At 40.7% G+C, this 13,247-nt stretch overlaps 1 protein-coding gene across 1 annotated transcript in view; it reads right to left on the bottom strand.

Moving 5' to 3' along the window:
* The window catches only part of UBN1 (ubinuclein 1), a 772,140-nt gene that overhangs the window by 81,484 nt on the left and 677,409 nt on the right, over positions 1–13,247 (bottom strand). Inside the window, exons 12-13 of the mRNA XM_044090531.1 lie at positions 5,677–5,950; positions 5,464–5,550 (exon numbers count right to left, since the gene is read on the bottom strand). Of these exons, the coding sequence (XP_043946466.1) occupies positions 5,464–5,550; positions 5,677–5,950 (361 nt within the window). The remainder of the gene's footprint in view (positions 1–5,463; positions 5,551–5,676; positions 5,951–13,247) is intronic.

The raw sequence follows: 13,247 nt of genomic DNA on the forward strand, positions 1-13,247 counted from the left end.
TGGAAGTTTTAGCATTTTAAGCATCAAACAGGGAAGCATTTTAAGCATCAAACAGGGGAAGAAGTTAAATGGCAAATGCTAACCAAGAATCAAACAAACAGAGTACTGACAACGAGGTTCACCAGTTTGTGCATGATGCTTTATGGGGGTAGTATCAAATGCTTTGCCCAAGTCCAAGTATGCAGTGTGCACTGCATAACCATCACCAACTACTTCAGTTACCTTTTCCAAAGACATCTGTAGGATTATGAAGACATAACTCGCCTTTGAGAATGTCAAGCTAATGTGGATCCAGGGCTGAGAGATTATCAATCAGAAAAGTACAGTTGTGTACCTACCATAAATGTAGATGTTCGAGTGTATTCACTGTTGCAGTCATTACTCTTGGGTTATCCTGCTGGCAGGCTACCTGCAGTCGGCCTGAATTCCAAAGTCCTGGTCCAGCATCGGTTGCGGTCGCCTCTTCCCTGACGTCAGTGCGCCAGGGGTATAAAAGATGCAGCCAACGCCATTTTCTTCAGTTTTTCTTGCCCCAGATGTCAGGTGCCCCCAAAAGGGTAGGCTAAATAGATTATGCCAATAAACATGCATGCACTAAAGTAAACATTTCCTTCATCTACAAGCAAATACACCACATAGGTTGTATAGAATAAAGTACAGATAAGACCCAGCAAAAGAAAAGGGGGACGGTGGGAGGGTAACCTGGACTGCAACAGTGAATACACTAGAACATCTACATTTATGGTAGGCACACAACTGCACTATGTTCATCGTGTTTCACTGTTGCAGTCATTACTCTTGGGTTGAATCCCAAAGCTGAGGATGGGTGGCTGGGCTAAATAGGATTAGGAGAGGCTATAAGGCCCTGCAGAACTGCAGTGGCAAAGCCTGCTCTGGATTTAGAGTAGAGAGGTAAGTGGTAGTGCTTTGTAAAAGTGTGCACTGAACTCCAAGTTGCAGCCTCTAAAATGTCTTTGGTTGGTGGTACTATGAGGAAGGCTGCTGAAGTGGCTGTGGCTCTGGTAGAATGTGGCCTAATGCCCTTGGGCACTGATTCGCCATGCTGTGAGTAGCAGAAACGAATGCAATGGTCTATCCATTTAGAAATAGCCTGTTTTGAGATAGCCTTTCCTTGTGATCCTGCAGCATATGCCACTAAAGGTTGCTCAGTCTTTCTGAAAGCTTTAGTTCTGTCCAAGTGGAAGCGTAGCTGTCTGTGTATATCCAAAGAATGCAGAAGTCTCTCACCCTTGTTCTGTGGGTTTGGATAGAAGGTAGGCAAGTGAATGGTTTGGGTAAGGGCCACGCTGGACACCACACCTTAGGCATAAATGTAGGGTTCATCCTCAGAGAAACCCTGTCTGGATGGAAAATGATAAAAGGTTCCACAGCCATGAGTGCCTGTAACTCCGACACTCGTCTTGCAGAGGTTATTGCTAGAAGCAGAGCTGTTTTCCAGGATAAGAATTTTATATCAGCTGTTGAGGCTGGCTCAAAAGGAGGCAGTGTGTTTTTCCAAGACATAATTGAGGTCCCATGCAGGTATTGGTGCTCTCCTTGGAGGTCTTATGTTTTTGGCCCCTCTGAGGAGCTGCCTTATTAAAGGATGAGAAAAGATAGGTGGTTCCGTATTGTAATGGGCTGAAATGGCAGAGGCATGAATCTTAATTGATGAAAAAGATGGCCTTTGTCCAGCATCTCAGTTAAGTATTGGAGGAATATTTGGTACAAATGTGTCAGCTCCTTGTTCCTGGTTCCAAGCACAGAATCTCTTCCATTTTTCTACATAAGATTTTCTGGTACTGGGCCTCCTGGCCTCCAAGATAACATCCATAACTTTTGAAAGAGGAGTGTTCTGAATGGCTACATTATCCGCCATGCTGCCAGATTTAAGGTCCTGATTTGGCTGTGCAGGATCCGATTGTTTTGTTGGGTCAGTAAGTGAGAAGTTTGAGGCAATGTCCAGGCTGGACCTTGAGACAAGTTCTTTAAGATTGGGTACCAGTGCTGGCGTGGCCAGTCTGGGGCAATCAGTATCATTTTTGGCTTCTCTTGTCTGACCTTTAGGAGTACCTTGGGGAGGAGAGGCAGTGGAGGAAAGGCATATACTGTTAGGTTTTTCCAGATGAAGGATAGGGCATCCACTTTCCATGCTTGCTTGTGATAAATCCTTGTGCAGAATCTCTGTAGTTGGCAGTTGTGAGGGGAGGCAAATAGATCTATGTCTGGGCATCCCCCATTTCCTTGTTATCATGCTGAAGACTTGTGGAGCCAGCTTCCACTCGTGGGGATCCATGAGGTTTCTGCTTAGTTCGTCTGCCAGAGTATTTATTTTTTCTAGCAGGAATTGTGCTTGCAGGTGAACTTGATAAGTCAATGCTGTGTCCCAAAAAGTCATGGCTTGTCTGCAGAGGGGATAGGAATGTGTGCCTCCCTGTTTATGTACCACATGACTGTAGTACTGTCCGTCTATCAGTAGTTGTCCTGGATGAAGTAGATCCCTGAAAGCTGTCAGGGCATTCTGAACAGCTAGCATCTCTTTTTGATTGATATGAAGATGCATCTTGCTTGCGGGCCATGTGCCCTGAATACATTTTCCTGCCATGTGGGCCCCCCCCCCCCAGGCATAATCTGATGCATCCGTTGTTAGTGTCTGCCTGGCTGTGGGTAAAGTGAATGGCTGTCCCTTGTTGTGGTGACAGGCCTGTGCCCACCATCGAAACTCCTGTTGCAGGCAGGGAATGAGGGTAATTAATGTTTCCAGACTGTGGCAATGTTGAATCCAAACACTTTTTAGATACCATTGTAGTTTCCACATATGCAGTCTGGCATATGGAATTAGCAGAATGCAGGATGCCATGAAGCCCAAAGCCTGCAGGATTTTTCTTGCAGATAAGTGGATCTTTGTTGCCAACTTTTTGAAGTAAGAAGTCAGTTGCCTTTGTTTGTCTAGTGTGAGATGAGCCATCTGGGCAGTTGTATTTAAGCTTGCACCCAGGAATATTATCTCTCGAGAGGGTACTAGTTTTGATTTTTCGTTTACTGTGTACCCTAGGCAAATTAGTAATCTTTTTACAAACACCAGATGCTTTAGTAGAATGTCTTTGTTCTCTGCTTGAATAAGGCAGTCGTCCAAGTAAGGATATATTTGAATTCCTCTATGTCTGCAAAACGCAATTACTGGTGCCAGGTATATTGTGAAGACCCTGGGCGCAGTAGATAAGCCAAAGGGCAGTGCAGAGAATTGGTAGTGCACTGAGCCAGCTATGAATCTGAGGTATCTTCTGCAAGACTGTCTGATTGGGACATGCAGGTATGCCTCTTTTAGGTCCAAAGTTACGAACCAAGCCTTCATGCCCAGCATGGGCAGTAGCTGCTGCAGAGTCAATATTTTGAATTTTGGAACATCCAGGAATGTGTTTAGTATAGACAGGTCCAGTATTGGTCTCCAGGCTTTGTCCTTTCTGGGCACCAAGAAAAGTCTCCAGTAAAATCCTTGTCCCTACTCTTGTTGTGGTACTTGTTGAATGGCCCTCATGTCCATGAGGGATGAAACTTGCTTTTGTGCGTCTGCCCATTGATTGTGTGGCAGGTCTGGCATACCTTTTGCCCTTGGCAGGGTGTGAAAGTGGAACCTGTAGCCCTGAGACACTATGTTCAAGACCCATTTGTCCTGGGTAATCATGTGCCAATTTGGTGAAAAAAGTGCTAGTTTTCCCCTTAAGAGAGCTGCCAAAAGATAAGTGCTTGGTTCTGGCAGAGGAAAGTAATTGGGACCGTTTCCCCCCTGTTTAGGCCTGTATGAGCCTTGGGGCTGAGATCTGCCTCTGGGGCATCTGTATCTGCCTCTTTGTGGCCTGACACTGGAAAAGACCAATTCTTTGTTGGCTAGTTCCTGCTAAATCTGGGTGGCTGTACCTGCAGGAAATCCTTAACTGTCTGCATGGATTTCGCTTTATCCTCCATTTTCTTCAACACCTCTTCTGCCTTAACACCAAAGTATCATGCTGTAATGGAGCATCCAATAATTTTGCTTTAACATGATCAGGCAGATTCTGTTCCTTTAACCAAGCATGCCTTCTAATGACAGAACCCGTAACAGCGGCCCTGCAAGAGGCCTCCAGTGAATCAAAACCACATTGCAAATTGAAATTCGATTTTGAAAATCTCAGGAGTCGGCCGACCGGCACTTGCGAACTGCTTTTGCTTCAGGCACAGCGCGGCAAGAAAGACTGAAGAAAATGGCGTCGGCTGCATCTTTTATACCCTTGGCGCACTGACGTCAGGGAAGAGGCGACAGCAACCGACGCCGGACCAAGACTTGAATTCAGGCCGACTGTGGGTAGCCTGCCAGCAGGATAACCCAAGAGTAAGGACTGCAACAGTGAAACACGAACATTTATACATTCCATGCCTTTATGAACAGTGCAGGTAAGATTAATGGGTCTATAATTACCAGGGTCAGTGGCTGGCCCTCTACTGCATAGGGGCATTATAGTGGCTGTTCTCAAAATGTCAGGAATATAGCCCAATGCAAGACTCGTATTAAACTGGTTTAATAGAGGTTCTGATAGGTCAGACTTCACTCTAATTATCTAGTTACAAGGATTATCATCAGGGTACAAAGATACTTTAAGGACAGTACTTGACTTTGTGAACACTGTGGTGGTGGTGCTGCAGTAGCGTTGTCGCCTCACAGTAAGATGTTGTCCTGTTCGATTCTCAGAGCGTCTTCTGTGTGGAGATGTGCGTGAATGGGTGCACCTTCGTTGAAGGTTGTGTGTCAGGGCCGGCAACTCGGCACATAAAAATCTACTGCCAATCATTAGCAGACCGGAGTTCCGCTGTGGCGACCCCTAACCGGGAAAAGCCGAAAGACACAACAACAACACCTTCACTTTGTGAACAAAAACGACTAATGCCTTATCTATGTTTAGGGTCTGCTGCAGTATTCAGGGAGCATCAATTCCTTTAGTTCCAAGTCATCCTGGTGACACTACAATGCATGACTTTGTACCTATCCCTATCTTTTCTCAAGTCCAGTTTCCAAAATGGATCACAGCACTGTGATACTTCTTGCTGATACACTGACCAGGCAACACTTTTTATGTTTTACAACAATGTAGTACAACTGCTACTTACTCAAACAAGGCTGCTAGGCTGGCTACCTCACCTTTTACATTAATAAAGTGATTCTATAAAAAAACTGAAGACTCATAACTCAAGTAAAATAAAAGACTTATCAGAGTGTTGTATACATGATCTTGGCATAATTTTCCAATCATCCAAATCTTGACTTTAACAGATCTATAAATTAGCTTAAGTTTTCTATTCCTGAAGATGAGAAAAGTCAACATTTCAATATAAAGATGACAACTGGAAACAGCAAAAGGAGTGCATCAAGTCACTAGAAAAGGAAGAGGGTGGACAAATGGAACAAATAGTACTAGTGTAGCGTATTACCTTGCAAAGTCTGTAGTAAACGAGTAGACAATGCGGTATGTGTAAGTTGTGTCACATGTGAACCAGTCTGCAAACCAGAAAAAATACCTAAAGAAACATGAGAGAAAATGGAAAACAGATTAAGCCATCAAGCAACTATACTGTGAACACAAAGGAGAATGAGCGTAGTAATGCATCTCTAAAAATCTGGCACCAAGAACAAAAAATACTTACTATGAGAAAGGCCGTGGTGGAAAGTTCCTGGTGCAGGACCGGTCACAATGGCATCTTTTGATCCTGTTGCTTTGGGAGGGGAGTCAGAGCTCATGGAGAGGACTTGACGAGGGAAGGTGTGTGTGGGAGAGATGCTGGGTAAAATTCCCAATGTAGGAGAGCTCAAAGTACTAGAAGTCAGCTTCTGACTCGTTGTAGTGTAGGAAGGTGAAAGAAGATTTAAAGCTGGAGAATTTGCAATCAGTGCCGTTCCTCCACTGGTGGTCTTTACAGGCTGAAAAAGAAATCAAAGCAGAAACAAGCTGATGTAACAGTCAAAACTGTGCACTACACATTTGCTTTGTGCAATGTTTCTTCCACTATCATCTTCAAACTTGTTCAAATACCAGCACAAAGTCGCCACCCTTTAAAGGCCAAAAAATACATTTATGGCAAATAATGCAGTACTTGGTCAGATGAGGTTTAGTACAATCAAGCTCCCTTTCTTTCCCAGGACAGAAGGTCTACATAAAAACTTGCACCCCTCCAGGAGTGATACATAAATGCAAGAACTGTTTCTGGAGTGGAGGAAAAGAGAAATGACATTTGTGTGAATGAGTTTTCTTAACTATGCTAACAAAAAGTGATTTAACAAAAAGGGTCAAGGCAAGGTGGACTTAAGTCTCATGGTGCACTGCTGGATGAAATTACTCTGAAGGATATGGGAATCAGCCACTGGTACAGGGTGCAAGTAGCTTTGTCTACTCTTCCTGCCCCCCCCCCCCAAAGAAAAAATATATGTTTTAGAAATTCTGACCAAATGGATTTGCAAATAACTTGCTTCATTTTAAAGTCCAATTTCATAAGCAGCTTTCAACAGATGTTTAGCAACCCAAACTGTGAAAGGTGGAGTTACTAGAAAAATAGTACAATTCACTACACTGTATTAATGAGCACATCCATCCAATCTGCCAATACTGCTTTTTTCTAGTGTGTGTGTGTGTGTGTGTGTGTGTGTGTGTGTGTGTGTGTGTGTGTGTGGGGGGGGGGGCGGTGTGTGTGTGAAGTCCTACAGAGACAAAGGCTACTTTGAGGGCGAAACCAAAAATTAGAATCACCATCATCAGTTAGATAATCAAAACAAAATTATTTACAATGCAATAGCTGGCAAAACCTTAAATAAACAGCATCAATCCTCAACAGTGACAGATGTGTGATTAAATACAAAGGGTCTGTATTGTTAGCAAATCTGATAGGTTAAATAACTCTCCCAATGAGTAATAAATGATTACCTAAAAACATTAAAAACAAATCTGCCATGCAAAAAAAAATTTAAACAAACCACCAATATTTGCTTCTTTTGCCAAGGAAACAAGTTAATTCCCTGTGTAGTGTAACAAATCACATTTTGAGAGAACAAAACTTCATAACAGTTGTGTCAGACCCAAGAACATCTCTGTTTCACAACTGACAAGTATAAGGTCATAGGCATTCACTGGACCAAAAGGCATTGTATGAGGCTTTCCAGCATATGAAAAAGCTTTTAGTTAAAAACGGTTGTTAGAAACTTGCCATCGGGGTTATTCTTCTGAATTACTAAACACACAGGACTTATGCATCTCAGGCAGCAGGGCCTCACAGGAACCCCACTCACAATACCCTCAAGTTCTGCCCCTTTGGACCATCTGTGGCCCTACCCTTGGTGCAAATACTGCTATGGCCTCCAGGTCTTTCAAAAAAAGCCCTTACAGCAAGCAGATACCCTAAATGAAAACTCTAACTTGGGAAACTGAGGACCTTCCTGTTATGTTAAAGTGATAAGCCAGAAAGAACACTTGTCACTAAACACAAATGAGACATGAGAGAGGCAAACAGTCCTACAGCCAACATGCACTGTGTGTGTGTGTGTGTGTATTGGGGGGGGGGGGGGGTCATCCTTCATATTTCTTACAGCAAAAAAATATATTGCTAGACAGAGTAATGTGACCATTCTGCCTTCCCTTCTCATGACAAAGCTCTGCTCATCCCTTCTGAAAGGCACTGCTCTGTTGGTACATTTTATCAACTGCCTATGTACAGCGTTCCCACTAAATGAAATAAAGAAACTAAGCCAAAGTAAAACCAATTCCAAAAATATCCAAGCCAGAAAACACAGAAGAATTCAGATCCACAGTCATCATATCCCCAACCTCAGAAAGATCTTTAAATATGAATGCCTTTACACAGCTTGCATAATAGGCCACAAAATACAGCATCCTATCCCCTCATCAGCATGGCTTTTGCTCATGAAGCAAACAAGCAAGCACTGTAACAACCCTTTACACCTTGGGTGACGTTCCCCAAATATGAACAAAGGCTTCTTAACTGCTTCAGTATTTACCAGTCTCACTAAGGCCTTTGATCTAGTAGACTGAGATCTGATATTAAGTCTACTGTTTGATGAGAGGACAGCCTGATTCAATAAGCCAGAGACTCGCACCAACAGACTTTTCAAAATGAAGAGCCATCTACTACTTTCCCTATTTACAAATTATTTATCAGTAGCCTTCCTCAAATCAAAATCATATTATATTCTGACAAACTGGACCTCGAACAAACCCATTCACCCCCCATCAGAAGAAAAAACAAAACAAAAACCTAGCAGACTTCTCCCAAGTTTCCATTTGGCTTATCCATAAAAGACTGCATGTGCCCCCACCGAAAAGCAAACAAAAAAAAAAAAAATGAAGGACTTTCACAACAAGACAACACTGCACAGCAATCCCGCAAAATTGAACCATACTAGTAATTGACAAGGAACTCAATTAAGCCACCACATTTTGCGTATCTCGAAGTCTGGCTAGGTCAAAATCTCAGCTCGCAGTACATCCATCCACCCACAACCCCTTTTTCCCTATTTTTGCACATGGGGTAATGGTGTCACCTCAGCAGTGACGATCATCTAGAGCCAAGGTTCGCAGTACTACATCAATACTCTAAATTCAAAGATTACCAGATTAGTTTGGTTAAAAATCTTTCACTGTCTATGGCATCTATACTCAAAGTAAAGCAGCCACTGGCAAAGACATCCTTCTGGCCAGACTTGAATATGTAATGTCAACTACTGCAAACTCCTCGAAGAAACACCTAAGGTCTCCCCAGTGTTATCACCAACAGCATTTGTAGATTCCCAGCCCCACAACACAGGCTACACCTAAACAGTACTAAGTAAAGCAAATCAGCTGCCAATAAGACAGATGCAATGCACTGACATTATACTTCACCCACAAACTCTTTAACTCGGTCTCCTTACCACACTTTGCTAGCAGATTGACCAAAACAGTACCCAGTTAAAAAAGTTAAGATCCAAACTCCCTTCCACCCTCCGTCTTTAGTAACCCCAAGGAACAAGCTCCTCATTACAAGCTCACAGCTTCTCAACTATGATCGTCATATTTAGGAAACCCTATCAATACAACTTAGCTCAATCTCCTAGAGTTCGATACACTGCTTAAATAACTACTATCCAAACAAGCTATCTGTACAAGTTTCCACCAAAGCAGCATTACATAACTATCATATTACAATTTCCTTCTTGACAACTCTTCCAAATCTGTAAAAGTCATCACTTGATCATATAAATGAACATCTCCTTTCCCTCCATCCCAACCTTTCACCTATATATGTTAGCTATCACATCTCTGCACTTACCCCTCTTCTATAACTATACATATCTCTTCATAAATGTTTGTAGTGCAGATATTTAAACTGAAGGATTACACCAATATTTATATACTGGCCTAACATTTTTCTGACACAAATGGGTATTTCATTTTAATACCTCACTGTCTACATTGACACAGATGCCATTAAGAAATATTGCTAACAAAATATTTTCAAGTATACAGCTGTATATACTGAACTCCAGCACATACTGGCCATTGTATACAAGTTTCAACTTTATTACAGCTGCAGTTTATTACTGTTTGCCTTCACTGGGCTGAACCCAAAATGACCCTTTTGGAACACTGTACTTACTATCTTGGTTAACAAATGAAAATAAAGAAAAACTAATAAATGTTAAGTGCTAGTTTAAATTTTTATAGAACAAGCAAAAAGAAGGTCAAAGAGTAAGTTCTGGGACCCTTTTAGGATGGATAATCAAAGAAAAGTACGTTTTCCAAACGAGAACCAACTCTGAAGTATGAGCTGTCTAGAAGGGAGTGGTAGTGAGCTCATCATAAAAAGCTAAGAGCCTAAGAAAACAGATGTCTAAAAGGAAGTCCAAGAATACAGGTACTCCTCAGAAAAGATGTGCATGGTTTGAAATACTAAAAACTACACACTTTCAGAAACAATAGAAATGGTAGAAAACTAACTACAGAACAGTTAAGCCTTTCATAGAACTGATGTGCCAGGTACTTGGAACCAGAGCTGGCATGCAACAAACAGTCAATGAAATTCTCTTCCTTTCACTCAGAGGAGTTTTAGTTGCTATCAAAATGCAGCATACCTTTCTAACACTAAACCCACGTATACTAGTGGGATGGTAGGAACATGGTTCAGCCTTCTCAGATCTGGAGTAACAAGTTCTTAGAGTAACACAATTATCTCCTTTCCAGACGAAAGACAGTACAAGGCAGATGGATGTCTGGACTAGAAATGGAAAGAATGCGAAATGATGCAACAAGAAGATACAAGAGTCACTGCTATCTCCCAATTTGCTCTGTGAACAAACTTTGTGATCAAAAAAAAGGGTAAGTATATAAAAGTTTGTGCATCAAGGAAGTCATCACAACACCCTAGATGAAACAGACCTTGCAGGAAGTAAAGGGTTAAGGAGTCCATGCACTTCTTTTTACTATTTATTTTTTATTAGATAATTTAGTAAAATATATTTTCACATTAAATTTATATAGAAATTGCATTAACACAACAAACAATAGATAATCACACGATTAACAGTATAACAACTATGTACAAGGTGTCTACATGTATAAAATTTACAATAAATCACAGTTTAAATTAGAATTCACTGCATTAGTGATTAAGTGTCTTTTTGTTTAATAATCTTTTAAGTTTCATCCATAAGTTTAGGGCAGTAGTTGTCCTAGTGGTTTTTCCTTTGTCACAATCTCCATGACAAGTTTCAGTTGCAATATTGTGGAATTCCTTCATAGTTGGTCTGACATTTGATTTCGAATTTTTATCACCTTTCTTGCAATTGTAAGAAGAGTCCAGAGAAGGGAATAAACTCTTAATACAAGTGGGTACTGGAGTACTGAACAAGATTAATGAATTATTTAGGTGAAAATTATCAGTAAATAGAGCCTGTAAAAAGGAATTAACATCATTCCATAACGGCTTAATTATATCACATGTATAAACCATATGTTGCCAATTGGCACTATAAGTTACATCTCCAGCATTTTTTATACGTCAATTGTACTCTATTAGGTGTAAAAAAATGCTCTCTGTAAAAACTTACATGAGAAGAGTTTCCATCTCAATGATGAAGAAACAGTAGATGTAGGAGCTTTTTTCGTTAACATTAGGGTGATAACTATTAATGGAAGCAAAATAGTCCCAGTATTCATCATTACAAAACTGTACATTATTTATATAAGTATCTTATATATGTTAGAGAGGAAACCTTTCTCTGGTTAATTTAGATGTACAGATATTAGTCTACGAGTTTTAGGTATCTCGTTTGTTTGTTGCATTAAATAAAGTCTTTTTTCCATAGCATATCTACAATTTTGCAAGTCTAGCCACATTTCAATATCCAGATTAAATTTATTAATAATAAAGTCTAGAGAATTAACTTTCCCTGTCCATAAGCTGAAACCAGAATGTAAGCTGTTTTTCTTTAAATTTATCCATTGAAAATGTATTAAATGTGATATTATTCTGTGTATATGCTACAGGAAAGATCAAGTATCCTATAAACAAGATTTTTGAAACTGGTATATGTCGATGTAATGTACTTTGAGTGTATTTGTATGTTTTTGATATGTAAGAATATAGTCTTTTAATAACCAGCAAAAAGTATTATAAATTTTGCTATAATGATTTATATTTAATTGATATTTCTCCAAAATAACGTTCTGCTGTATATCTTTGCATTTAGCAGAATAGTTTTTGTTTGTGCACAAGATAACTGTTTTAATGACGGCAGAGTATAGTTCGATGTCAGGTAAACTTATCCCACCATTAAACCAGGTGCGTAGATGTGTTTAAAGTGCCAACCTAGGTCTATTAGGATACCAAAGAAATTTGAGTATTAATGAATTGACTTTTTTATGTACAGTTTGGGAACAGGTAGAGCTAATGACTGTATCATATATAATACTTTGGGTAATATCATTTTTATGATCAAAAGTCTTTCCTCCATTGTAAATAGAAATTTGTTCCACTTTATAAGATTTTTAAATCTTCAAGACATGCATTATAATTGAATACATGCACTTCTGGTAACAGGGATATGCAAACAGAAGGCAGTTTAGATGAGGGCATGGCCCTCTGGTCTCAAAGAACCCTCAAACCAGCATAATTCTAAGTGAGGAAAGCTACTACACACTACATCATAATGGTACTGTCTAACCCTGTAGCCCTCAAATGAGTTTCCTAGTTCTCATACTGTCTTCATGGACTTTTGAGTTTCAGACCCCCCGCTTCAGATTACCCCACTTCCTGAATTAAGATTAATGCATTTAATGCTTGAGAGATCATGTTTGGATCCAAAAAGCCCCAACTAAGTCAAACCGTTCAGTTGTCAGCAAGGTAGCTTTGCACAGGTCCATAACTAGCTTTCTTTATATTATGAAAAGATTCAGTTTTGTTTAGATATTTGCCTCTGCAACCCATTAATCTAGGGAAATACTCAGTTTCCAATTTAATGTGATGACATCTGACTTGGCCGAGAAACTTGTCTCCTGGATGAACCGCCCCCGGCTGGCTTTGCACTGCCACTGCTATCCTTTATTCTCCCCTCTCTTGACTTGATGAGGTGTCACAAGGTGAATAACATTTCACCATTTCTAGTGCTCCAACTCCTCCTTGTGGAGAACAGTGCTGAAGGTAAAGAGGAATTAATTCTTGACCATTAAGTTTGACTCCTATTTTGGAGTTATTGGCTTTATTTATCTAATGTACATCTTGCTCCATTCAGGGCATGTCAGCTCTAGATTGATTTGAGTTCTTCTCCCTGCGCTGAGAAAGATGAAGACAAGAATGCCACTACAGAGGCATGCAGGACGCCAAAATGACAGGCTTGAACAGGTGAGTTGTTCTTACTAGTCATGTACCTCCTGCATGAAAGGGACTCATTTGTCAAGGGATATCTTGGCAGTGGCCAACCAACATACCATACTGCCAAGAAAACTTTTACAACTGAATGATGTAAGTAGGCAGCATGCCCCCCCCCCCCCCCCAGACAAGACTGCCACCATTAGACAGTCACTGCCTTCTACAAACATCAAGACCTGTACTTAAATTTAAATCCAAGAGGATGGAATTTTGTGTTCCTGATTATTTTAATCTGATGTCTGCAATTTCTAGCATGCACCCTACAACCTGTAAAATGGATCCTTGTCCCTTGCAGGCTGGTCAGT

Source organism: Protopterus annectens, chromosome 12.part0 (assembly GCF_019279795.1).
Source record: "Protopterus annectens isolate FY-2018-M chromosome 12.part0, PAN1.0, whole genome shotgun sequence".
Taxonomy (NCBI): Eukaryota; Metazoa; Chordata; order Ceratodontiformes; family Protopteridae; genus Protopterus; species Protopterus annectens.